General features: G+C 46.5%; 2 protein-coding genes and 1 long non-coding RNA gene across 3 annotated transcripts in view; 2 read left to right on the top strand and 1 right to left on the bottom strand.

The window, feature by feature from the left end:
• LOC107053588 overlaps window positions 1-4093 on the top strand; it is a 42603-nt gene extending 38510 nt beyond the window's left edge. The window contains exon 3 of the long non-coding RNA XR_001466978.4: window positions 234-4093. This is a non-coding gene — a long non-coding RNA (uncharacterized LOC107053588). The remainder of the gene's footprint in view (window positions 1-233) is intronic.
• Window positions 1-25658, bottom strand: part of SYN3 (synapsin III) — a 204811-nt gene that overhangs the window by 77235 nt on the left and 101918 nt on the right. The gene's annotated exons all lie outside the window — the stretch shown is intronic.
• TIMP3 (TIMP metallopeptidase inhibitor 3) overlaps window positions 21646-25658 on the top strand; it is a 36969-nt gene continuing 32956 nt past the window's right edge. The window contains exon 1 of the mRNA NM_205487.3: window positions 21646-21971. Coding sequence (NP_990818.1) covers window positions 21848-21971 — 124 coding nt within the window. The 5' untranslated portion in view covers window positions 21646-21847. The remainder of the gene's footprint in view (window positions 21972-25658) is intronic.

Here is a 25658-nt window from a genome sequence, read left to right as displayed (position 1 = left end):
TGGACACGCGGTTGTATTTTAGTACAGTGTTGTGCTCACACTATACATTCACAGTCATCTTTTGTAGAGTGCTGACCTAAAATACATTAGATAGCTACAGATACCATTTTATTGTTTTAACTAGTAGTAGCCAGCCATGAACTCAATTAAACCAGAGCAAACCTTGTGTACAGATATCTTGTTTTGGAATAAGTTACTTATTTGATTTGGCTGCCTTTGGTTTGTTTGTGCAGGACTGAATGACGAAATGTGAGAATCTCAGACATCTCTCCTCAACTTAATATTGTGCAGACCCTTCTGGATGGGCTTGGGACGTCCCTGGGAGACAACAGGTATGTGTGGGAGCTGGAGTGTGTTCGAGATGGTGGCGGATGTCCCATCATCAGACTTTTTTTTCATAAGATAAGTTCAGTTATGCTTCTGATGCGGCAGCCCCCTCACACAGGAAATTTAAAAGCATTTTTGATGGCAGAGTAAAAAGAATGTAATCAAAAGAGTATTTTAAAATTTAGTTGTTTATTTATTCATGGTTTGTTTTCTCTGCCTTCTCTTAGCTTTCTCCTCCTCGTTTACAACTTTGAGGGAAAGGAGCCAGGTTCTTTCACCCCCTGAAAGGTTTAACACAGGTTAAAGCAGCAGCTTAGGATTTTTCCTCGGTAATAACCGGCAAACAAAGCTAAATCCTTTTGCAGAACAACAAATTTAATCGGACAGGCAGCTTTGCACCAGCTTCCGCCAATCCACAGCCCGCTGCGGAGGCACAGGCATCTACTGGGCCAAAGCCATCCCTGGGGAGGCTGGCAGTGCTCCAGCCCCAGCCTGCCCAGGAGATAAAGCTTCCAGCCTGTTGGGAACACATAGCAAAGCCTGTGACTGTCCCATCAGTACGCACCGTTGGGAAACTATTACAGGAATGTGCAGTTCAACAAGCCTCTACACACAAGACTCTGTTTCTTTCCCCTTGAGATAAGATTTTGTGTTATGCATTCTCAGGGCTTCCCCTGTTTTGCTGGCCAGAGGAATCCTGGCTTAACCCAGTAAATGATGGAAGGGGCCCAAAACAGAGGACACAGGCAGGCCTTGTCATCTGAGGTTCCTGCAAGCCACCTGGCAGTGCATTAGGGAAGGGTTTTTTAAGGCTGGAAAAGTCATCCCTGAGGCATCTATCCACAGTGAAAGCACATAGCAGCTGGATGCTGGCTTGGGGCTACCTGAGCGAGATGCCACCAGCAGTGTAGCTGGGGCAGCCCAGAGCTCAAGGTGCACAGCCCGCCCAGTCCTCAGGGCAGTATGCTGGCTAATAGCTTACCATGAGCTCCATGGTTGCGGTTATCAGCACACGCACCATAGAGTTTATATCCAATATGAACTCATCTGCCTGACCCATGGACTGGCCTCTGGTTGCAATGCCTCTGTACACTTAGCCCCTGAGCCCCCTCCTGTGCTGGCTCTTTTGGCAGACCACTGAATCCACATAACACATTTTTAAAAGGAAAGAATAACGCCCGCCCTCCACTCAGAGGCTAAATGGAGAAAAGCTTTGTTCAAACACAAGTGCATGAAAAGGCTCCAAAGTCATTTTCTTGAAAATGGCTGGGAATCATTTCTTTCTTTGCTTCAGAGCTTTTTCTTAATCTTTTTTTTTTTTTCTTTCCCTTCTTCTTTTTATGTAAATACTTACAACAATGGCTAATTCTCAGAAAAAAATGTAAGCTATTTCTCAGTGGGATTCTGGTCTGCCCATTTCTTCATTCCAAACTTTTGTCTTTAAAGCTGAGGTCTTGGCTAAATTATATAGCTCCACGTTTAGCTAGGTACTCCCTTTCCAGAACTAGCCTGTTGGGACTGAGAATTATTCCTGTTAAAAGCCTAAAATAAAATAATCTCTTCCAAATGACTTATTCTTGGCTCTGGCAACTGATTGTGTATATATGCCCTAAGCTGTATTAACGTGGAAGTAATAGATCACAGAGAGCTTGTAGCATTGTATATGTTACTCGCACATTAAGCCTATGGACATGACATCACTGCCCTTGTTCTGGGCTCCGGTGATGGTGTAGCCAAAAGGAGTAACTGAGAACACATTGCATTGTTCTTCTCAGCTGCTGGGGCCATATTGACTTTGTGAATCATGCTCAGCATGCAGGGATGATACATCCCGTCATTATGTTACTAATGCAATGCCCCAGTCTGAGCAGGGGATGTTCCCTGCTCTAAGAAAACAGGGAAGAGCAGAAAAGTTTGGGAACGGGTCACAAACTCCTTGCCATCTCCTAGTCTGTTTGAGTTCACTCATCTGTGGCACAAAAACAACAGCAAGATGTTAAACTGTTATAAACAGGGGACTATCTTGAGGCTTACATGAGATAACTGTTATTTTTTCAGTGAATCCTATTGAGATGCTTAAGCTGACTGCAAGACGCAAAGAACTGACTTTGAATACCATCCTTTCCTTTATCTTTCTTTGGGCTGCCAGCAAGGAGGCCCAGAGAGGTGGAGAGCTGGAAGAGGAAGACTGCTCTGCTGGCTTTCTCTCTGAATAAAAGGAGCTAAAAGAGCCTAGAGGCAGACCTAATACCCAGACATTTTGATTTTTACATGTCACTATAAGTGAGAGAATTTGTGTAATAAAACAATAATAATTTCACCATAAAAATGGGGATAATACAATTTTCAGTAAGTGTAAAAAGCTGGGATTAGCTGTGCCCATCGTAGGTGACCACCCTTAGCTTCAAGCAATTGTTTGCAGTCTCAAGAGGCAGAAATACAGCAAATTAGAGGGCCAGCAAAGTTTGTTTAAGAACTTATCTTTGAGCACCCAAAAGCCAGGACTCAGTGAGGATGAGGAGGAGTTAGCAGGAACAGCAAGTGATGGGGCATGCTTAGCTGGAGCCACCAAGAGGAGCCACAAGCTTCAAAGATCTGTCAGTGGCTGCCACTCCAGCTCAGCTGCAGCTCCGAAGAACCCTCTGCTGCCCGGTAGGTGAGTGGAGGAGCCCCAGGCTGTCAGCTGTGCAGAGAGTTTCCAAAGCTGACAGGAGCAATAGTCTGCTGTAGTGACACTTCAGAAGGCAATGAGAGATGGCTTTGGTAAGTGTCCCTGTGCTACAGGAATGGGTATCCATACCGGTTATTTTGTATACGCTCCTTTGTCCTTTTCTCACTTTTCTTCAATGCTGTTCTGTTAAACCATTTATGATTTGAGGGCAAGGAAACAGAGCTCTGTGAATGCTGATTAATTTTCTCAGGTGGGGGAGTGGGAACACAAAATTCTGGTTATTAGTGACCTTTAGAAACTGAACTTTGCCTCTGTCAAGGTCTGGATGAAAGAGTTCACTTCTTGCTTCCTTCGTTTTTTCCCTTGGTACCACAAAAATGGGGTTTCCATTTTTATATACAACAAAAAGAGATAAAGGGCCTGAACATCTGAAAGTCTAGCAGTTTTTTACACCTGTGCTAAGCAGAGTCTGAGTTCTTCTCAGCATCTGAGGCATGTTTACCATGTGTGGTATCAGTATGTGAATGTGAATGTAGGAGCCAGATATCAAATCACAGAATCACAGGGCTTGGAAGGGACCTCTGGAGATCATCTAGTCCAACCCTCCACTAAATCAGGATCCCTTTAAATATTGGAAGGCTTACACAGGAAAGTATCCAGGCAGGTTTTGAACATCTACAGAGAAGGAGACTCCACAGCCTCCCTGGGCAGCCTGTTCCAGTGCTGTCACCCTCAAGGTAAAGTTCTTTCTCATATTCCAATGGAACTTCCTCTGCTCCAGTGTGAATTTGTTGCCCCTTGTCCTGTCACTGAGCGCCACCAAGAAGATGGAGCCTGGCCCCATCAACCTGACACACCTCCATTAGATTATAGCATTGATAAGATCTTCCCTCAGCCTTCTCTAGGCTGAACAGTTCCAGGGCTCTCAGCCTTCCCTCATAAGGGAGACGCTCCAGGCCCCTCACCATTTCAGTGGCTCTCCACTGGGCTCTCTCTAGAAGTTCTCTGTCTTTCTTGAACTGGGGAGCCCAGACCTGGACACAGCACTCCAGACGTGGCCTCAGTGGGGCAGAGCAGAGGGGGGGGATCACCTCCCTCTACCTGCTGGCAATGCTCTTTGTAATGCACCCCAGGATGCCATTGGCCTTCTGGCCACAAGGGCACACTGCCAGGCAGTGCTGTCTATGGGGAAAACACAGTGTTCTGCACATGAAGGCACAGGAATGTTTTCTCCCCAGGGGATACTGACCAAACAAAACCTCTGGGCATATGGGGTACAAAGGTGGCCAGGAGACCCTGAAGAGCAAACTCAATAGCACAAGTCCAAATTCTGTAGCCTGGACTTCAGTATAGGTCAAAAGAGCCCTGAGAAGATCCTGGGTAAATATCCAGCAGGAGAAGCACACACCAGCGCCAAGGCACTGCACTTTGTTACCTGGGCTAGCTAGAGAAATATTAGGTGAGCCATGTCCCCATGACATTGTCTTGTCCCTAGAGGATAGTGTTCTGAGTGTTCTGAGTTTCACCTGGGAAGACTGAGGAAGGAAGTGGTTGCGGTTATGTTCCCCCTGCAAATAGGGCTGGAAGTATGCTGTGATGATACTGTCAACATTGCCCAGAGCCAGCAGGAAGGCTTTTTTCAGCCAGTCCATGGCCACCTGTGAAAAAGCTTCTGTTCTGATGGCCCCTCTCAGGACTGTGCTCCCAGAGCAGTACAAACAGTATAAGCAGTGTAAAAATGTGTGTTACATTTGCCCTCTTTGAAGTCTTAAGACTGCTTTTAACTCTTGCAAAGGTGAAAACAGCCTGAAATGGCCTCTAATGTATCAGAGTGCCCTTAAGCCTGAGAGACTCCAGTCATAATCAAGATGAGCAGAAGCCCACTGGATCCTGGCACAGGGGATGCAGGTACAGACTGGCCTGAGCTCGCCCTACAGCCCTGCAGGACTCAGCTGCAGGGAGAGGATTACTGAAAAGGGGGGGGGGGGGGTGGCACATCCAGCCTCTTGCAATACCTGTCCACTAGCACAGGGCTGAGAAGAGGCTGTGTGAAGGACTCTGTTATCTACTTTGCCATCATCCTGCTTGGTATTTGCACCTGCAGCCCAGTGTCCTCTACTCCCACAGATGCTGACTGCTGTACACTTTTCTGGGAGCTCAGTGATGTTGACACAGAACTCCCTGTCCAGGGCAGGAGGCCTCACTGGAATCAAAATTGCCAGCTCTGCCCAATTTGCATAGTAGTTAATGTGTAGGAAGCAAGGAAAGGACGAGCTAGAAGCACTCTGGGAGTTTCAGAACCCTTACAGAGATGAGTAAGAGGGGACTGCAGGGTGTTTTGAGCTGCAGCAGTACTGGTCCTGGTGCCAAGGCTGACCAGCTCCCACAGCAGACAGCTAAGCCTGGTGCTGCCCTGCCCTGCCTTGCCCTGGCTGAAGGCTGGACGCACTACTGCATCCAGCCTACTCACTCACTCTCATTTTATTTGGATAGACTTGAATCTATTCCCTTGCCATTCCATTCACATGGACTTGATCTACTGCCATGCTCCTCTGTCCCTGCTGGAAGAAAGTCCTGAGCAAACTCCTCTATGCCATTATGTGCCCTTTTCATTGCTACTCTTGCTGGATCCCCTTAAATGAGATTATAAGGTGTCTAGCATACTGCATCTACAGCTTTCTGAGCTCCCCCATTCAGAACAGCATGTTCAGCTTATTTCCCACAGAGGGGAAGGCTTCATGTGCAAGATGCTGCAGAGAGCCTTTGCCCCCACCCAAAATCTTGTTTTTCAGAATGACGCACACCCTGCTCTGCTGTTACTTAATATACAGTGAAGTCACTGCTTTCCTCTCCTTCAAACTGCTCCACCCTCAATCAGGAGGTCTGCTTCTCCACCCTTTGGCAAAACAGCTGCTTGGGGGTGGAGGTGAGTTTAGCGGTGGTGTTGACCATCCTCTCTTTTGGAAAAAAAAAAAAATTAAATATAAAAAGTCTAGGCCTATCAAAGGGCTGTTCTGGAGCTGGAATCAGGCCTTACAGCCTTCGCCCCTTCAGTGCTTCAGTATTTTATGTGAGCATGTGTGTGTAAGATCATGCGTGTGAGTCTATAGGTCTAGTCTAGGACACAAGGAAGCGTATGAGTACAGCACACCACTTGGCTGTTCCTCATCTGCTGTTTTTCTTACCATGGATGGAAGATCTTAGTGAAACACCCACCCTGCTCCTTCGACAGGTGGGAAGAGGAGGCAGAGAAGTTGGTGTGTGTGTGGTGTGATGAGGGGCTAGGTACACTGCTCTGCTCAGGCCTTGCTGACAAGGAGTGAGAAATAAGAGAGATCCTCAGAGCCAGCTTCAGCTGCCTCATTTTGCCTTAGCTCCATCAGCAGAATGAGTGCAAGTAGCCCAGAAGCTGCCAATACACACACCAGCATCTAATAGTCCCTTGGGGACCATCAGCCAACAAAACGTGCCTGGAACACAATGCGGTGTAGCCACTCTTCCTTCCCACCCTTAACATGCCCTTCCCTGCATGCTGGTGGCTATTCTGAAAGGCTGCTTGCTGGGGAGTTTGCTGCTTTGAAGACACCACAGGCAGGGGAGGGAGGCCTGGATTGCATTCTCCTTCCTTGGAGAGAAGAGTGTTGACAAATGGGGCCACGGCATCATGGGGAAGGCTTCTGGAGAATGCATTCCCTCCAAGATGTGGTACATCCCTTCAGAATCTCTGCATGTAAAGGGGGAGATCTGCTAATGTTCAGAAAAGAAAGTGAATCGAGGAAGGAAACATAAAAAAAAATGTGCAGGAAACCTGCCACAGAAGGGAAGTCAAACTTTTCAACTGGTTTATGCAGAGGGTGAGAACTGGTGGGCACCACTCCCATATGAGGATGCAGGTAGTGGGGAACGGAGCACAAAAACTGGAGGTCTGGCAAGTGAGGCAGCAGCTGGTCCTGTGGTCAGGTGGGCTGGCTTTCCTGGGTTTGAAGGATCGTGCCTTCACTTTCCCTAGAGCAAATGTAGTTTTCTTTCAGCTTTGCTGAAACTGCCTGAGGAGCTCTCTGCATATGTAGGTACCTTTCTGATTGCTTCAGCCACTCCACATCAGTTCATGGCTTCTGTTCCTGCTGTCACCCTTTCTCAGCCATTTTCTTGCTGAAACAGCTGTTAGCTTTGCTATGCTAACTCAGATGCTTCATAATTACTCGCTTCAAAATACTAACTCAAAAAGAAAGCAGTAAACAGAGAAGCCAGGGGTCCCACAAGCTTTGTTATTTGTTTATGTGGAGGTAGCATCCCGCTCAAAAAATAGCAACCCCTTCATGCCAGGTGCTGCACAAAAGCAGAACAAAAAGTCTGTCTCCCAGAGGGAGACATATCTCAAAATCACATGAATGATTTTCATATTAGCTGAGGCAGACGGAGTGCACAGAAATAATGAGCTAATACTAGTTAATGCCAATGGTCTAGGACTTCAGCTTTGCCATTGTTACAGAGCTTGCATTCCTGGGTCAGAGAAACCATATTTTTTGGAAAGGTTCAGTGGAAATGGTTTTGGGATTGTACCAAGGTCCTCCCAGGATTCCAATTTTCTTAGTCTTTAGCCTCAAAGGAATTTACAGCTGGCTTAGGCAGAGTTGGAAGTCCCCACAGGAAGGATTTTGTTGATATTCAGTCTTTGCAGGACAGAGGGCTTGTCTGTAAAGGGCAGCACATATATCTGGCCACGTCCACTGCACCACACCCGAGGCTCCTCCAAAATGGATAGAATTTCAAGGACTCACATGACTGTCTATCTGTCCAGGGATTATTAGGAAAACCTGGAGATGGTTTACGGGAGGGAGCTCCCCACTATTCATTCCTTTGGTTTGGACAGGACATACAGAATCACAAAATCACAGAATTGTTAGAGCTGGAAGGGACTTCTGGAGATCATCCCCCTGCTAAATCAGGTTCCCTACAGTAGGTTACACAGGAATGTATCCAGGCAGGTTTTGAACATCTACAGAGAAGGAGACTTTAACACCTCTCTCGGTAGCCTGTTCCAGTGCTGTCACCCTCAAGGTAAAGTTCTTTCTCATGTTTGTATAGAACTTCCTCTGTTCCTGTGTGAATCTGTTGTCCCTTGTCCTGTCACTGAGCACCACCAAGAAGATGGAGCCTGGCCCCATCCACCTGAAACACCTCCATTAGATGTTTATAAGCATTGATAAGATCTCCCCTCGACCTTCTCCTCCCCAGGCTGAACAGTCCCAGGGCTCTCAGCCATTCGTTGTGAGGGAGATGCTCCAGGCCCCTCACCATTTCAGTGACCCTCCATTGGGCTCTCTCTAGAAGTTCCCTGTCTTTCTTGAACTGAGGAACCCAGACCTGGACACAGCACTCCAGACGTGGCCTCAGCAGGGCAGAGCAGAGGGGGAGGATCACCTCTCTCTACCTGCTGGCTACACTCTTTGTAATGCATTCTGGGTTACCAAGGGCACTCTGCTGGCTCACGGCCAACCTGTTGCCCACCAGGACACCCATCTCCTTCTCCACAGATCTTCCTATCCAGCAGGTCAGTCCCTGACAGCCTCTCCTTCTGAAATTGAATCAAGCTGCCAACTTTGCTCTTAAAAAAAGGAAGAGGATCTTCAGACATCTGTAGATCTTCCAGGAAATCTGTGGGAAGTCAGAGTCAACCTGGGATGCCCCCTGTGCATGTGCTCTGTTCACTGCCAGACTTCTCCAAAAACCTTAGCTGTGCTGTGTCTCTGCTGCCAGCGGTGCTGGCTACAGCTGCCAGAGTCCTGCTGCATCTCTGTATAATGGAAAATAGCTCCCTGAGTAGCATAACTTCACCTGTAAAATACCTGCAGTGCATGGAAGAGAGACATTGGCAGCTCACTGGGTTTGTTTTTTATGCAGACAGACCATGTCCTGCCAGCCAGCACAGAAAGCTACAGGCAGCCTTCTCCAAGATGTCCCAGTCAGTCTTTTGTTTCTGGTCCAAATAAAAACCAGGGCAGTCTGCCCAATTAGTAACAGAAATCTGCCCTCTGTCAGCTCAGGGACTGCTGCTCTTCCGCTCTTGAGGGGAATAGTAACTATCTTCTCCTCCTAGACAGCTTCTCACGGACCAGGTCTTTTATACGAGAGACCTTCATATTCCTCACCTGACTCAAAGCCTTAAATCTATCAACTGACAATAATGGTCCTGAGCTCATTTCTTAGCCCTGAACTTAATTTTCTTATGGAGCCAGCTTCTCTTCCAGATTCCTTAGGGGACCAAATGCCTTTTTGCCATCCTCAATCACATGCATATATCACTCTGAGCATATAAAGAGCAAAGCATCCTCTACAGATTTCTATGGGTAAAGGATGGGAGATTCAGGGGAAGGAACAGACCCACCTGTTGCTCAAGTTTATGAGAAACATTGGCTGAGATGGGAGGCATCATCTCAAACCTTTTAACTTGATTCTGCATCCTGTGGTGCCTCTGGTCACCAGATTCATCACAGGCTGCAGGGCAAATCTGGTGAACCATGAAACACTGGCAGCACATCAGCACAGGAGGGTAAAACAGGTAAGGCTCAGACTTCTGTTAACATCACACACCTACAGTACGAATACCCCATAGAGCACGCATGTTAATTCCTGGCACCACGTGTCACTGTGTTCATTTTGAACCCTCTCTAATGTGTACTCTGTGCCCTTTGGCAGGGACTTACTCTGCCTGTTGCATCTGAGTACAGTACTTGGGACAGTGTGGTTTTGGTTTTCCTGCAGAAGAGCCTGTAAGTAATAAATGCATATCTGTCATAGTCTGCATAGGAGAGGCCATGGGATGTCCATGGGATGATAGCATCTTTGGTGGTTACCATAAAAATTGCAAGAATAAGTCATTCTTCTCATACACTTCTTTAAAAAAAAACCCACACATGTGGTATGCTAAGAACTTCTAATATGAATCTATCTCCCTTATTTGGAAAAAAACAAACTGTGCTTCCAATTTCCTGATCCCACTTCATTTTTGATATTTGACCTGCAGATTAGAGGTTTCCACGTCATCTGTCAGCCCACAGAGAGTATCCCAAGGTTCAGTGTGTGTGAGAGATAGGAAAGGGACATTAGGAACAGGCCAACCACAAATAGCTAAAATTAACTCTGAGAACTGGAGTGCTGAGGTCTCTGAGGAACACTAGTCAAAGAAAGCAAATGGTTGTTTGCTAAACTCCCACTTATTCTGCTGCCTCTCGGGACTTCTGGCTCACATCCCTGTTATTTTAGAGGATTTCCCCCACCCTTTCCCTCTCCACCGGCCATCGTTTTCCTCTTTTGTAACTTCAGTACAGCGTGACATGGGATTCCTGCTCCAGCAGCAAGTTGCTGACTGGAAACAGGAAACGGGGCCTATTTGGAGCTCAGCCTCTATGATAACATGAACGTCACACCCATGTGCAGACAGGGATGCTTCTCACATATGGCAGTGGTTAGCAGCTCCCCCTTTTCTCCTCTACCCTCTTCCCCGAAAGGGCTACAAAGCCCTCGAGGGGTCTTATCTTGAGCTAGAAGCAGTCTTTAGAAAGCATGGCTGCGTGAAGCCTCGGTTATCACAGAACATGATTTCTTGCATAATTCTTTTAGATTCTCTGAGGCCACTAAATTGGAGACTGTAAATCTCCACATGACCAGAGCATATGGCCTTTGAATAAGACATGGAGTGAATTACAGAGAGAGCCTATCTTCTGCAGAATCTGATTAAAGGAATCCTTTGAGAAATCTCCCTTCCATGCAGCCATAGGCATGCCTTGACTGCTGCCCTCCCTCCTCCTTCCCACTAATGCCTGACGGAATAAGAGTTTTGCAGCACCAGCTTCTCCCTCCTTCACTTTCTTATTCTCAGAAGACTTTTCTCTAAATAGAACTGAATGGCTATGTCTGCCTTCAGACTGTAGTTTCAAGGAAGTAAAAACTGTTTAATCACATTGATATTTGTGGAAACACCTTAGGGGAGCTCGAGATATTGTCTAATTTGAGGAGCTAGGTTCTGTCTCTGCAGGAAGGAGAAGGAAAAGCTCTTGCATTCACTGGGAATAAGATTCTACTTCCTCCAGACAACTCTCTGTGGTGCTATTTGCTTACAGCCATGCTGTAAGCTAATGCTATACTAGCCTCCCTAGGCTAAGTCACAATTATATATGATTTTCAGTGTGAAGATTTATTCCGGATGGGGCAAGCAATTTCAAATGAAGTAAAAATTTCCCTTTCTAGCCTGTTCCTTCCTCCTCTGTGAGGCAGGTCTGTGCTTTTTTTGATGCTGCAATAGATCATTTCATCTGAATATGGAGAGAGAGAATTGCAATGCCTTTGGAAGATATCCCTATAACTTTGCTGTGAGATATGGGATATCAGTCTAGTGCCTTATATTCTGACTGTAGTAAGGCTTTATCTGCACTAGTAAGACCTCCAATCCCTCCTTCCCCTTTCCACTCATCGAGGTGGTGGTTCTGCTGAACTTGAACTGGCACAAGATTTCAGTTAAAGAATGCTTGGTTGAAATCTACATAACATGAAGACATAGCTTAAACGAAAAAGCCTAAAATGCTTGTCTATCTAATTTTCATACGTTTTAGTTCTAGGAGAAGATTGATGGAGAGCCACTTCTCTGTTGGTTAGTTACTGCTCAGACTGCTGTTTTCTGTGGGTTATCCCATGAGTAGATCTCTCTGTAGAACCCCGCTGTGCATTGCAAAACTTTACACTGAGAGCCCTTTCCTCCCAGTCCTCAGCTTGGTGTCTAGGGAGAGCTTTAAGCAGTGCTTCAAACCACTGCTGCAGATAGTGGGAGAAGGGAAGAATGGGAGCTGTGCTGTGGAGCACTAGGGAGGATGGGAGGAAAGGAGAGGAGAGAGGAGGACAGAGGTGACATCCACAACCACCAAAAATGTTCAGTATCTTTCCAGCCTTGTAGCACTTCTGATGAATCACTGCACTGGAGCAGCCCAGGCTCCCACAGCCAGGCACTTGGTTTAACACTGCACTCCTGGCCAACACTCTGAACGAGGTTTGGTGGAACAGAGGTACAGAGAGGTATTTTCTTGCTCAGGGCACATGTTCAAGCTGTGGTACCTTTGTAGCTTTGCTCCTGCTGTGGAATCTATGCATGAATTCAACACCTTCCTGCTTCATTCCCAGGCTGGATGTGGCTCTGGGCAGCATGGTCTAGTGGTTGGCGACCCTGCCCATGGCAGGGAGGTTGAAACTAGGTGATCATTGTGGTCCTTTTCAACTCAGGCTATTCTATGAGTCTATGATTCTATGATTCCTGCCAGGTCTGGGTGGTTGTCACTGCTTCTTCTGATATGCAATTGAAGTCCTTCTTTCTGGGCAGTACCAGTGGGGTGAAAGAACATTCATCCATACTACGTGCTTCCCATTCAAAGATCACCCTGCACCCAGTGTGCTACCTGTTGCTCTTGCTACAAACTGAGTTAAAATTAGAAGCTGAACTCTGCAAGTATAGAACACTGTTTCTTTGAGCTTCTGCCAGTAAAGCAAGATATTGTAATCCTAGTTCCGTGGTTCCTGGTAAAGGTACTTTCATTCAGTGCTAAGGCAAAACAGAGGAAGTTTGCTCTTCCTCCTTCATGGCTTCACCTCCAGTTGTGCTGCATCTGGATACAGATGAACTCTTAATGCACAATGCCCATTACCAGTCACAATGAAAACCAAGGTGCTTTCTTGCAAGAACAGAAGAAGGCACAACCGAGGGACTGATCAAGCCCTTTGCATAAAGGGGAATGAGGATGGTAGACTTCTCTTGCTTTCTTCAGTGGAGAAAGAATATTATTTTCACACTGCTCTAAATCAAACACTGATCTTTTCACTGCCAGCACTAATACATGAGGTGTGGAACTCACACTGCAGATCTGAAAGGGTTCTTTGATGAGTGCGTTATTCGTCACTCAGGAAGAGTAAGACAATAAACAAATGACAGAATCCTCCTCATTCCCAGCTGCAGACCTACCATCTCCTCATCTTTTGTCTCACACTGTGTGCCAAGATTTATGGAGAAAAATTCTAGAACAGTGAGGAAACAGAAGTGCTGCCTTTTGATCCAGAGAAGAAATAGGTCTGTCCCTGAAATTTCAGATCAGAAATCCCCAGCTTCTTGTGCCTTGGTCGGCGAGTCTGTGTGGGAGAGATGTGTGGTAAGTGAGGCTGTTGCTTACTGTAACAATACGTCAGTAATTTGGGAATACAGGGACAGAAGCACTGAAAAAGTCAATTTGGATTTTAAAGTCCTACCCCGAGGCAACCATCTCCATTGGGACCTACACACAGAGGAACTTCTCACTTTTGACACTCATCTGGTGACATGCACAAACAGGAATCGCTGACTTTGATTCCTGCTGGGACACTGTCCCATCATTAAAGACCATCCTTATAACTAATACCTTTGTTTGCAACTTCAAGTAAGAAACTAGGAACAAGCTGGACTACAGGGATGAAGAGATTTGGCTTATTTTTGTGGGAAGTCTTTGCAGGTTATGCAGGAGAGCAAAAGGCAGTCAACTTTTCCTGCAGCTGCACCTGTTATGCAGGTAAAGAGAAGGCCCTTCTTTCAGATCCAACAACCTGACAGTGTCTCCAGGCTCATTAATATAAGAAAAAGAGGAATGCCAGCTCCCTGCTGCTCAATTTTCTGCTTTTCGTGTGTACAATGATTTCAGAGGATTCCAACATGCTATAGAACCAGTGGCCAACCAGGGACTGACTGGCCTACTGGGTGCGGAGGGACCGCAGCTCTGCTAGCCTCAGCTGACACTCAGGGTAATGTACAAGACACAGGGCTATTGCCTCCTGACTGGGATCTTTCTCTGTCTCCAACCTTAACACAGTGTTGTGAAGACCACTGTACTGTACACAGTGTTTCTGATATGTAGGAAAAAGGGAGAAAGACTATGCTGGGAAAGGACGGAGTTCAGTAGGTGTCCTCAGAAGGCTAGTGAGATGCAGAGAGGGAAGGGGAAAAGGATCTTGATGTTCAACATGACAAAAAGGTCCTATCCTCAGTCTAGTCACCTCCTATCCCAAGAGAGACTGGGCTCAGCTCCTTTGTTTCTCCATGGCTGTTCATCCCTGCCAGCAGTCAGGCCAACCCTTAAGAGAAGATGAGGGATGTCATGGCTCCCCCCCACGTTGCTTCCCAAGGGGACTGAGAAACAAGATTTTCCCTTATCTCTGTAAAGCAGCACAAGAATGGGGGTTGTGACCAGAGAGACTTGCCTGTCTGCCTTGCTGACAGTGGGGAGTTATTTGGCCCTCCACAAATACATCCAGCAACAGCAGTGTCCAGTACCCTCCCTCATGGAAATGTACAGCAAATTGGAGGGGGCAGATGAGTATTTGACATTACACTGATGGACAGGGTTGTGGAAGTGCTGTTCCACTCTTGAAATTGGACAGGACAGAAGGCTACAGTGAAGGAAAGCAGTGGGATCTCTGACATTCACATGAACCTTCAGGCTCTCATTTCACTGAACGGAAAGCTTGTTCCATAGGTGTTCATGCAACTGTGAAGGGACCAGATGTTACTGTTTTTCTGTGTCTATACCTTCTTCCTCAAGCTCCCCTCCTAGCCCTCTACAGAGATACTGTCTTCTTCAAGTTATGCTGATAGAAATGTCAAACCTTGATTACAGTCACAAATCTACAGCTCGTGAACTCTGCTGGCCACAATGCCACAGAGCTGCCTTAAAGCTCTCTTAAAAATGTGAGGCATTTCAGTCATTTTAATTACTGTGCATTGCATAAGCCAGAAAACTGTTCATACAAAGGAACAACTGAAAAGTGATTTTCAGTTGCTCTCGCTCTCCTCTCAGTGCCAGCCTCCAAAGCTCTGTGAACACCAGCTCTTATTACCATTTGAAGCACCTCATCTATTTGAAATCTCTTTGTTCAGTCACTTAAAGCTATTGATGCTGTATCGAAGGGGTTTAAAAGCAAAACAAAACTTCAATTTGGAAACAGCTACAGCAGCATGAAAGCAAAGCAAGAAAAATGGAAAAAAAAAACTTATTATAAACAAAAATGAGAGAAAATTAATTGGAGTGAGGCATAGGCAGGTAGAGCCAAGCAAATCACGTCCAGTTCCCTGCCCCCGACTCTGTCAGACCATCTAATCACAGCCTCCTGGCTTGAACCCGGCATGGTACTGAGCCCTTTGGCCCAAATCCAGAAATGCACTTAAGCTTATATTTAACTTTGTGCATGTAAATGGTCCTGTTGACTTCAGTGGACCATCTTGTGTGCTTAAAGTTGAACACGTGCCTTAGTGTTTTGCTGGACGGAGGCCAAAGTGCGGAGTCATGTGCATGAAACATTTTCAACTCGATAAGGCTGTTAGAAGATATTTCCTGGTCACCTTTCTGCAGCTGATGTCACATCACAGCCTGACTGGAGGATCCCCACATTACTGAGAGGGTGATTTCATATTCAGGAGTCCCTTATAATGTGATGCTGTTGGTGGCACACAATGCCTGTGTTCTGCTCCCAGGCTGGGTGCTCTCTGCAAGCACAATCTGCGGAGGATCCATGAAGATTAAACGCAACATAGAACCATTAGAGCTGATGGAAGTTTAATGGTGTATCTCTAATTAAAAGCTTAGGAATGGGATAGTGTTACCTGCATCTGGCTTGCAGGCAGGAAGGTGACATAATTCCTCTGCAACCTCAGAGAAAGAGATCAAATAAAAAATGTTCATATGTATAAATAGAATCAAAGACATTTTTGAATAAAGAGTCGTCTTGTTTTAAGTAGCAGATGAAGTCCATTCATACAACAGTTATTAATAGAGAAGGTTTTTTTTTCCCAACCTCTTTTACACACAAATTATAGCAAATATGATAATTAAAAAAAAGTCTTCTCAAAGGAAAGCATCTGAAAAAAAACCCAAACAACCAACAACAGACATTCTGAAAAAAGATAATTAGGAAACAAGAGTATTGTTTGCTAATGCCATGTGTGATCATTGCAGTAGGATTGCCTATGACATATCAAGGCCTTTGATGTGGTCCCCTCCCACATCCTTATCTTTGAATTTGAGAGATATGGATTTGAAGGGTGGACTATTTGGTGGATAAAGAATTGGTTGGAAGGTGGCAGCCAGAGGGTTGTGGTCAATGGCTCTATGGAGGTTGGTGGAGGTTGGTGACAAGTGGCATCCCCCAGGGGTTTGCCTTGGGACTGGTATTCTTTAACATCTTCATCAGTGATGCAGATGATGGGATCACGTGCACCCTCAGCAAGTTTACTAATGACACCAAACTGACTGGTACAGTTGATAGGGCAGAAAGAAGGGATGCCATCCAGAAGGACCTTGACAAATTCAAAAGGTGGGCCCATGTGAACCTAATGAGGTTCAACAAAGCAAAGCGCACCAAAGTTTTGCACTTTGGTCAAGGTAATCCCAGATACGTATACAGGCTGGGAGAAGAATTCCTTTAAAGAAGTCCTGCCAAGAAGGACGTAGGGGTCCTGGTAGATGAAAAATGAAACGTGAGCCAGTAGTGTGTGCTTGCAGGCTGGAAGACCAAGAGTATTCTGGGCTGCATCAGAAGAGGGGTGGCCAGCAGGGCAGGAGAGGTGATTGACCCTCTCTACTCTGCCATCGTGAGGCCCCATCTACAGTACTGTGTGCAGGTGTGGGGCCTCCAACTCAGGACAGATGTGGAGATGTTGGAGAGGGTCCAAAGGAGGGCCAGAAAGATGATCACAGGGCCGTAGCACCTCTCCTATGAAGATACATCGAAGGAGCTGGGCTTGTTTAGCTCAGAGAAGACAAGGCTGCGAGGAGACCTCATTGTGGCCTTCCAATATTTAAAAGGAGATTATAAACAGGAGGGAAATCAACTTTTTACACAGGTGGACAGTGATAGGACAAGGGGGAATATTTTTAAACTAAAGGAGGGGAGATTTAGATTAGATGTCTGGGGGAAGTTTTCTACTGAGAGAGTGGTGAGGTGCTGGAATAGATTGCCCACAGAGGTTGTGGATGAATCATCATTGGAGGTTTTCAAGGCCAGGTTGGATGGGGTCCAGACAATCTGATCTAGTACTTGATCTAGTAGTTGGCAGCCCTGCCTATGGCAGGGGGTTGGAACCCTACCATCCTTCAGGTCATCCCTTCCAATACAAGCCATTCTATGAGTCTATAATTCTATGACAGTGTGGATGTGCTGTCAAAGAGGACATTAGATGTCTAAAAAGTCCTTTCCTACCTGCTATATAAAAGCAGAAGAGTAGTGACATCTTCTAAAGGGTGTGATGCCGAACTGCTGTAAAGAATATGAGGGTCATTAATTTCAAGAAGGGGTTTTCAGGACAAGATGAGGCAACTTGGCAGCTAGACAATTTGGAGCGCTGATGGAAGGGATCTACAGCCATGAATCTAGTCAAGTCACTATGGACAGTCTAAAATGAAAAAATGCCCACAGTTCAGTAACATTTAAAATTAATGTATGGTTCATGGAGGTGGCAGGACTGTTTGAACTGCAGGCCGAACTCTCCTGACTTAATCTGTGCTTTGCTTGGTTTAAGCCAGCTGAGCTCTGTGAGGAGTTGGGCTGTCGTCAGGCACTACATGTGTCAGGGTTTTTTTAGTTGATGGTAGTGAATGTGTATTTCTTTTGTTTGTTTGTTCATTTTGTTCTTTTTTTCTTTCTTTTTTTTTTTTTTTGGCCCAAATTTCCTGTAGTTTGATTAAGCCCTTCTGTACTTATTACACTCAGATGCTTTTGTCAGTTCAGAAGCAGCTTTCTGCCAGTGTCTGGAAACCCGCAGAGCTCACTGTGAGAGATGTTCAGAAGGGAGGAGAATATGCCTTTAGTTCACTTACATCAACACCTTATGTCTCTTGAAGGACCATCCCAAAGTGCTTTTATCTCAGCCTCTATGCCTAGCTCTGGGCTGATCCTTTCCAGCCACAAACAGGACTTGTAGAAGGAAAATGATATTAGCAGTTATGCTCTGATGAGTATAATGAGCTCTTGATGAGTATCTATGGAAGTGAATGTAGTTCTCTCTCCTCACACTTAACCAAGACGCTCAGCTTAACATCGCTCCTTTTGTGAGGAGTGCATTCTTCAGATATTGCAAGGAACCTAACTTCATCCACACGAGATGCAAACATCTCTTGCAGCGCAGTGCCCCCTAGCACTGTCTCTACACATTCGTGCACGACTGAGAGAAGAATGCCACTTTACTCAGCCAACACCTGCAGAACATGGCTTTCCCTGGGAAATTTCACACCAACTATTGACCCAGCCCAGTCATGCTTAGCTTGTGGGATCCGACAAGATCACAGCATGAAGTGGTGTGGCTGCCCAGTAAAGCACAGAGTTCCTTAATTGTGTTCAACAGTGTGTTCTTGGTGGTGGACTGAAATAACATAGATTTCTTTATTTGGTGACATAAATCAAATGTGAACTCTAATTTTCTCATATGAAGATCAAGGTCTTTATTTTCTCCTTCTTTTCTTGCTATGTTTTTAATGGCCATATAAGGCTTAAAGTTTTGTCTAGCCAAAGGAGCCGAATGCTAGTTAATTTTATTTTCCCCTCTGCAGTTACTCCCACGCAGACAGGGTATAGGGTAGGGACTCAGAATGAGTTCTCCTTTCAGTTCCTTAATTGACTTTGTGTTACTTTGACCACATATAAAAATTTTCTCATATAAATAAACAAACGGAACTCTTTCCTGGTTATTATAGAGTGCATTTTAGTGGTAGGGCTCAAGGTGGAGAGGCTAATATTGAACATCTAATAGATAAAATCAGAGGATAATACATAATAGCTCTATTCATGAGGAATAGAGGCAGGTAAAATAATTTAACAGAGGCCTCCTAGCAGGCCACGGGCCAGACTGAGCTTTCCTGAGTACTATTTACCTGTGATTTACAAAGATAAAGCACTCTCATTTCTGTGTATGCTAAGTGGCAAATAAATACCGTTATTGCACAATATCCAGTCCTACTGGACTGTTAATATTGCATAGTATCCTGCATCCCTACTGCTACAGGGAAGTTCAACTCTCTGGAATGGAATGTCTAGGTGTCAAAAAAGCAGACAAATCAGCTAAGTCCTTCCTGTTCAGACACAGGTACACACCTCTCAAACTGCAGCAGAGATGACAGTGGTTCACCATGACACTCAGACAAGGCGAGCATCATCCCTTCCAAACAGCTATGCCTTGCCACTAGGTCAGACTGCAGCACTCCTTTTCAACATGATAAGTAATTGCAGATTACTTCTCTGGGTTTCATCGGAAAAGGTAACTAGTTCCTGTAATCAGCGCAAACTTGGTTTTATGTTTACAAGCTTGGTTAGTCCCACTGTAAACGAGCTACTGCCATGCCTGAAGGAATGAACCTCAGTAACTTCAAGCCCTCTTCCTTCTCCCTTTGCAGAAAGCAGGTTGAGTGAAGGGTTTGTTTTTTAGTCTCCTCTGAACGTGTCCCGTGTCTGTGTATTACAGGCACTCAGCATTTACGCAACACCCAGCATCTTCAAAGCTTGTTATAAAGTATTCAGCTCGTTAGTCCTTGGAACGCACCGGAGAGGTGTTATTACAGACATGAAGAAACCTCAGAGGATCTACTTGGACAGGTGGTGCTGGAGTTGTGATTATAATCTAGTTGTGTGAGGGCCAAAGTCTCTCTTATTTACACCAGTGTCAGATTATGGAATAACTCTGCTTTTCTCGGGTACTGATCTGAGACGCTGATAGATCAGGTGCATCATGATGTTGGTGATATCAAACTTTTTAACAACAACAAAGGAAAAACGAAAGTGCCAGACACACCTCATTTTTCTTCCGTGTTTCTCTGCTGAGGTCAGTGGAATTGTTCCTTGTTTACACTCAGTGAGATCGAAGTGACAGCCCAATCTGACAGATTCAACCTCAGCCCTAGTACATGGAGCTGACAGCCCGAATACCTAAGGAGCTTTTTGCATGGGGTTTCTCATATTGCAATTTGGATCCAAATGATTCTGACACTAGCATGCCTACATCTAACGTCCTGTTTAATGTCCTGCTTCATGTGTACCTGTTATCACCTCAACACCATCTGATTTTTTTCACTGCATTCACTAACACGCATTCCTATGAAGCTCCATCAGCATTACCCCAATTACACAGACTGGGATTTGAAGCACAGTGAGGTGAAACTGTCACACACGCTGTCTGTGTCACAGCAAGGAGAGGAACCTACATTTCTGTAGAGCCAGGAGCTGGATTTGATGTTCCTTCCAACTTGGGGTATTCTATGATTCTATGACCTCCGCTGTTTGCTTTGTCATTTTGATAGCTGCTAGCAACACCCATCTTTAAGCTTTTGTATACCTATGCTCTAAATGAGAGCCTGTGTTTCCACAAGACTGGATGCTTTAATTTTATAGGGGTGGTATGATTAAAGAAAAGGTGTAGGCAGGCTGTGGTTCACCCAGATGGAGCACAACTGTAAATCTACAGACTTAGCTGACTATTTAGAAATTTAGGACAGCTGGTCCCTGGCCTTTAATACCAGCATCATTTATAACTAGACATGCTTAAATCTTGTAAACCCCATGTAAAGTACTCTGACATTACATACACTGGTTTGATACAGTGATTAATCACCCCTCAGTCCCCTCTGCAGGATAATAAGGCTGTCTGCATCCTGCAGCTGGCAATCTCCTTCCTCACCGTCCCAGCTCTACTATAACATTTACATTTCTCCGGCTGATAGAAATGTACTGTTCCAAAAGGGGATAAGGGAAAACAAAACAAGCAGGACTTTTCTATAAATTCCTCTAAAGCTGCTCTGCTAAAATACACTTTGAGATTAAACGCTGGGAGCGTCTGGGTAGATGTAACACTGCTTTCCCCAGCTCGAGCCCTTGCTGACAGGCATCCCGAGAAGGGCGGGTGGTGGGGAGGCAGGAGAAGGGGCACTTAGGCAGGATGAAGGGCCACAGGACGCCATCCTGGCAAGGGGTGCAGCTAGGACCTGTCCTTTCCCCCATCCTCCTTTCGCTGCTTACTGAAGGAGGAAAAGCGGTGAGGTGCCGCTTTCCGCTCGCTTCCTGAAAACCCTTCGCACTGCCGTTTCCTTCCATCTCCCGCAGCCAAAAGTCAGTTTACAGCCAAATGAGATGGCTGTGAGAGAAACACCCCAAGCTCTGCGAGCAAACAGCAACTCCACGGACGTCTGAGATGCCTCTTTCCTCTCCCTTCGTGAGGGGAGGCAGAGCCTGACCGGGGCGGACGGGGCTGTGCGGGGACAGGCACTCGTGCATAACTCAGGGACACGAGTGCTTTCATTTTGACGAGCCGCAGCCGCCGCCGCCGAGCCGAGGACTTCTCAGAGAGACAAGGGACTTCTCCTCGGGGGTACTTCTCCACAGGGGCCGCTACCTGCGCCACCGACCCAACGCCCGCCCGCGCGCGGCGCTCCCCACTCTATTCCGTATAAGGCGCTGAAGCCGCGGCCACCGCCCCGCCCCGTCCCGCTGGCCTCTCCCGCCGATGAGGTAATGCGGGGCTCCTATTGGTCGGCTGCGGCGGCGCCCCCGGAGCCCGAGAGGGCGCGATCGAGGCTATAACTCGGCGCACCGGGCAGCGCGGCACAGCTCGGCTCGCTTCAGCCCCGCTCGGTCCTGTAGCGCTGCTCACTCGGGCTTGCTCCGTGCCGCCGAGCGAGGGCTGCGCTGCTGAGGCCGAGAGAGAGGCGGTGTGAGGAGGGAGCGAGCGAGCAGCGAGCAGGCGAGGCTCGAGTTAGGCGAACAGAACAGCGGCTGCAGCTCGAAGCGCACCCCGGGGCAGGCAGCATGACGGCGTGGCTCGGCTTCCTCGCCGTGTTCCTGTGCAGCTGGAGCCTGCGGGACCTGGTGGCGGAGGCGTGCACTTGCGTCCCCATCCACCCGCAGGACGCGTTCTGCAACTCCGACATCGGTGAGTGCCTCCGTGCCCGGGCTGCGGGGCTGCCACCTGCCCGCTGCGGGGCGGCAGGGGCGGGCGGGAGCGCCTCGCCGTGGAGCGTCCCGCACGGCTCCGTCAGCGTGGGGCGAGGGGGGGGGGAGTGCTGGGGAGACAGGGACGGGTGTCACCGCGCCTTTGGGACGCTGTGTCTTCGTGGGGTGATCTCATAAGCGTGTGTTTTTGGAAGGCTGGAACTCTTCGCTTGGCGCCCCTTGCTGCGGGGTTGAGCGTCCCTACGGTCAGCCCTGCACGAACGTGAGGCAGGGGACACCCAAGCTGTCTCGGGACTAGAGTTTCCATTACCTCTTCGTCCAAGTTCTCTATTTTGTTTGTAGCTGAGGCTGCTTAGCCAAATACGGTTGCCGTTTGCTAAGTGGCAAAAAGTACGGAACCCATCAGTGGTGTCCTCTGAGCTACAGCCGGGCACGTGTCCGCCTGACAGCCCGCACGGGCTGTCACCTCAGCAGCTGTGAGCAGAGTGTGTGGATGGAGTTCTCTTGCACCTCCGTCGGTTGTTGTAGTAGTGCCGTGGATGGGGGGGGGGGGGGGGCTGCTGGTTCCCACTTGCCACGAACCCCAAGCAGAGTCCACAAGGAAACCCTCCAGGAGGCTGCTGTGGAAGTCAGAGTACGGTTCTTGCTACAAACCCTGCCAGTGTCTTTGCTCGAAGCCAAACTTACTGGCTCTTCTGTACAAAAGCTGTAGCTGTGTCTGGTTGTTCAGTTCTCCTTTCTGTAGAGTGTCTGAATGCCAGAAGAAAACATAGCATGTTAAAAGTGCTGGGAAGGCTCCGTTTGCGATGAGAGCCTGGAAAATATTTATAGAATCGTTCTGGAGTGGGGAATCCTTCCAGGAAACTGCGGTTGAAAGTTCTGCTGAATATCCCCATTTCTGCCTCTGTTTTTCACTTTGGGTTAACAAGCGTGCCACCCGAGTGGCAGCTGCCAGGGAGCTTCTCCTTTGTGACAGTAGGGATGGGAACCTGCTTTCCACAGCTAAAGCAGTGCTCCTAAACTCTTTAGTTTAGCAGAGTTCCTAAACTCCCGTTTGCTGCTCTGGTTTCTGGTTGAGTTCGAAGTCATGTCCTTCATCTCCCCTCTGTCTATTCTGGAGTCCTCCTCATGTCTTATGCCTTGGCTCTTTCACAGGTGTGGCATTCAGGAAGTTGATGTCAGTGGGGTCATCGTGCCTTCAGACACGATGGTAACGCTGAGATGGATGTGGGAAGGGACAGCTTCCCACAGCTCACGTTATAGGATGACTTAAATGCAGGTTTGGTTAAGACTGCAGTTCGGCGTGAGAGGTTGAAACAAAAGTAAATCCTTTGCTAAATTTGCCAGAGCTGTTGGAAAATGCAGTGCTTCTGCAGGTTGATCTTGGTGCACGCTGTCATGTTCTTTATGGCAAGAAGCATGCTAAAGCTTTCTGGCTGTGAAGGAGTTAACCATTTCCATGGAAACTGGTGGCAGTGTACTGGTGTAGTGTTTGGACAGGCTGAACTACACGCTGGGTTATAAAACACATTGCAAGGAAGAAAGGGACTTGGCAGCAAGTTTTTATCGCTCTTGAAACTCCTGACAAAATACCGGCTCAGAAGGGAGGAGTCAGTGCTGTAAGGGCTGGAGCAGAAGAGTGTTTTAAAATAGCTCCTAAAACAATACAAGGAATTAACTAGCTAGGTGGCAGCCTGGGAGAGGCTTTTCATCTTTGGAAGCCCTGAACGCTGAAGGAGAAAGAGTTTAGCACTGTAATGCAAACTCTCGCTGTTGGCTTTTTGAGCCTAGGCAGTGAAGTCCTGCTCTCAAGTTTATTTTCTTCCCCTCTGCTCTCACATCACTAGACACTTAGTTTTTAATTTTCCCATGGCTCCTTTCTGATGCAGCCTCCCAGCTCTGCAGTCATTAGAAAGCTTTAATCTTTGCAGGAACAGATGCTCAAATAAACCCATTGGAAAGGGCAGCCCTTCAGGATGTATGTCTTATGCATGTCAAAGTGAGCTTTCTAAAGCAAGCCTGGACTAAATACACAACAATTTCACTTTCTTCCTCTAAAATATAAAGAAGAGAAAGCGCTCTTAGACTGACTAAAAAGAGCCTTTTTTTTCTCAGCCTGAGTGTTGCAGAATGATGAAGAGAGCAAAAGTGAAGAGGTGTGTCTCATCTGACCCCTTGAGGTCAATCAATAAAAAAATTGCTTTTTTAACTCCTGGCTTTCTTTCTTTTAACTGGATCAATAAGTGCCAGAACAGACAGTACAGTAATTAGACAAACAGCAATCCTATGACATGCCATCTGAACTTTGCTTCCTCCCCTCCCACCCCCTGCCTTCGACCCCTTCCAGATGTGAATATTTTTCTTTTGTTTGAATTAAGAGACCTTTTGAAAGAACAGACACCAGGCATGCTTTGTTCCACTGTGACAAAGCCGTGACATTTCCAGCAGGACACAGCTGACATGAAAAGGGCTTGTTTGTCCTTTTTTTGCAGGAGCAGCAGGAACTTTTCAGCTTGGCTGCTGAACATTGCATTCACAGGTTTGGAAAAGCACCTCCTCCCTAGCTTTCCCCTCAGCACCCCCTTCAAAAAAAGGAAAAGTATGTGAAATTGCAGGCTGGATTTTTATAAACCAATCTGTAAACAATAAAGAAAGTACTTTGTCCACTCCACGCTTATCTCAATTTCATCTTGTGCATATACTTCAGAAACAGCTATGGCAGTACTAGCTGTCTCTTGAAAATTCAAAGGAGTTTGGAGTAACATTCTTTACTATAGGTTGTGCTGGGGGAAGAAATATCTCAGCAAGGGTGGCTGTGATTAGTGCCCCTCGGCCTTCTAAATAGCCTCACTCTTGATTAAGCTGGAGGTGGCAAGCTCTTGGAATTCCCTTGGTATGAAGGATGACATTCATCCTTCCATTGTGCCATACCCCTTGAAAACCAGCCCTTTTTCTTTCATAGGTATTCTTTACGATCATCCTACCTTTTTGTTAGAAAACAAGAAGAGATATGCAGAACAACTTGATCATAGGTGAGATCTTGAAGAAATTGAGGAGGTTTTTTAACTTACATGGAATTCCAATGTCCGTGTTAAAAAACATGGTGAGAGATGGTGTTCTTTGTGCTTTGTTTTGTCTTCTGACAGAAAGATCACCATTGCAAACTGGTGATCCTGTTGGAAAATGGGAAAAATGAAAATACAAGTTTCTTATTTGCTATTTTTTATGGTTATTTACAGTTAAAATAAATCTTGCTCTACTTGAGCAAGGAGATGACCTTCTGGGATGTGGAGCTAGTCCCATCTCCAAATGCAAATATTAAAGAAAAATTATGTGGTGGAAATCACTGCTTGGAAGATGCAGTGCAGAATATTATATAAGGTTCCTTTGGTGTCTCGTTACTATTGCATGTGTTTACTCCAGATTTCCTGCGGGAAGCAACTCCACCAAGACCTGAGAGCCAGATGTTCCAACCTCGAGTCTTAGAGCTCCTTGCTTTATGTAGATGCCTTTTAAATTCCTGTTTCCACTGATTTCCCACCTGTTCCAGAGAACTCTACCTGACAATTGCTTTCTAGCCTTTCCGAGAAGAAGCAGGGTGGTGGGAACACAATTATGTACAACTATATGCAGTACTAGCATTTTCTAGCTCAGCAAAGATTTTTAC

Source organism: Gallus gallus, chromosome 1, assembly GCF_016699485.2.
Source record: "Gallus gallus isolate bGalGal1 chromosome 1, bGalGal1.mat.broiler.GRCg7b, whole genome shotgun sequence".
In the NCBI taxonomy this organism is placed as follows: domain Eukaryota; kingdom Metazoa; phylum Chordata; class Aves; order Galliformes; family Phasianidae; genus Gallus; species Gallus gallus.
This window is presented reverse-complemented; position numbering and strand designations above follow the sequence as displayed.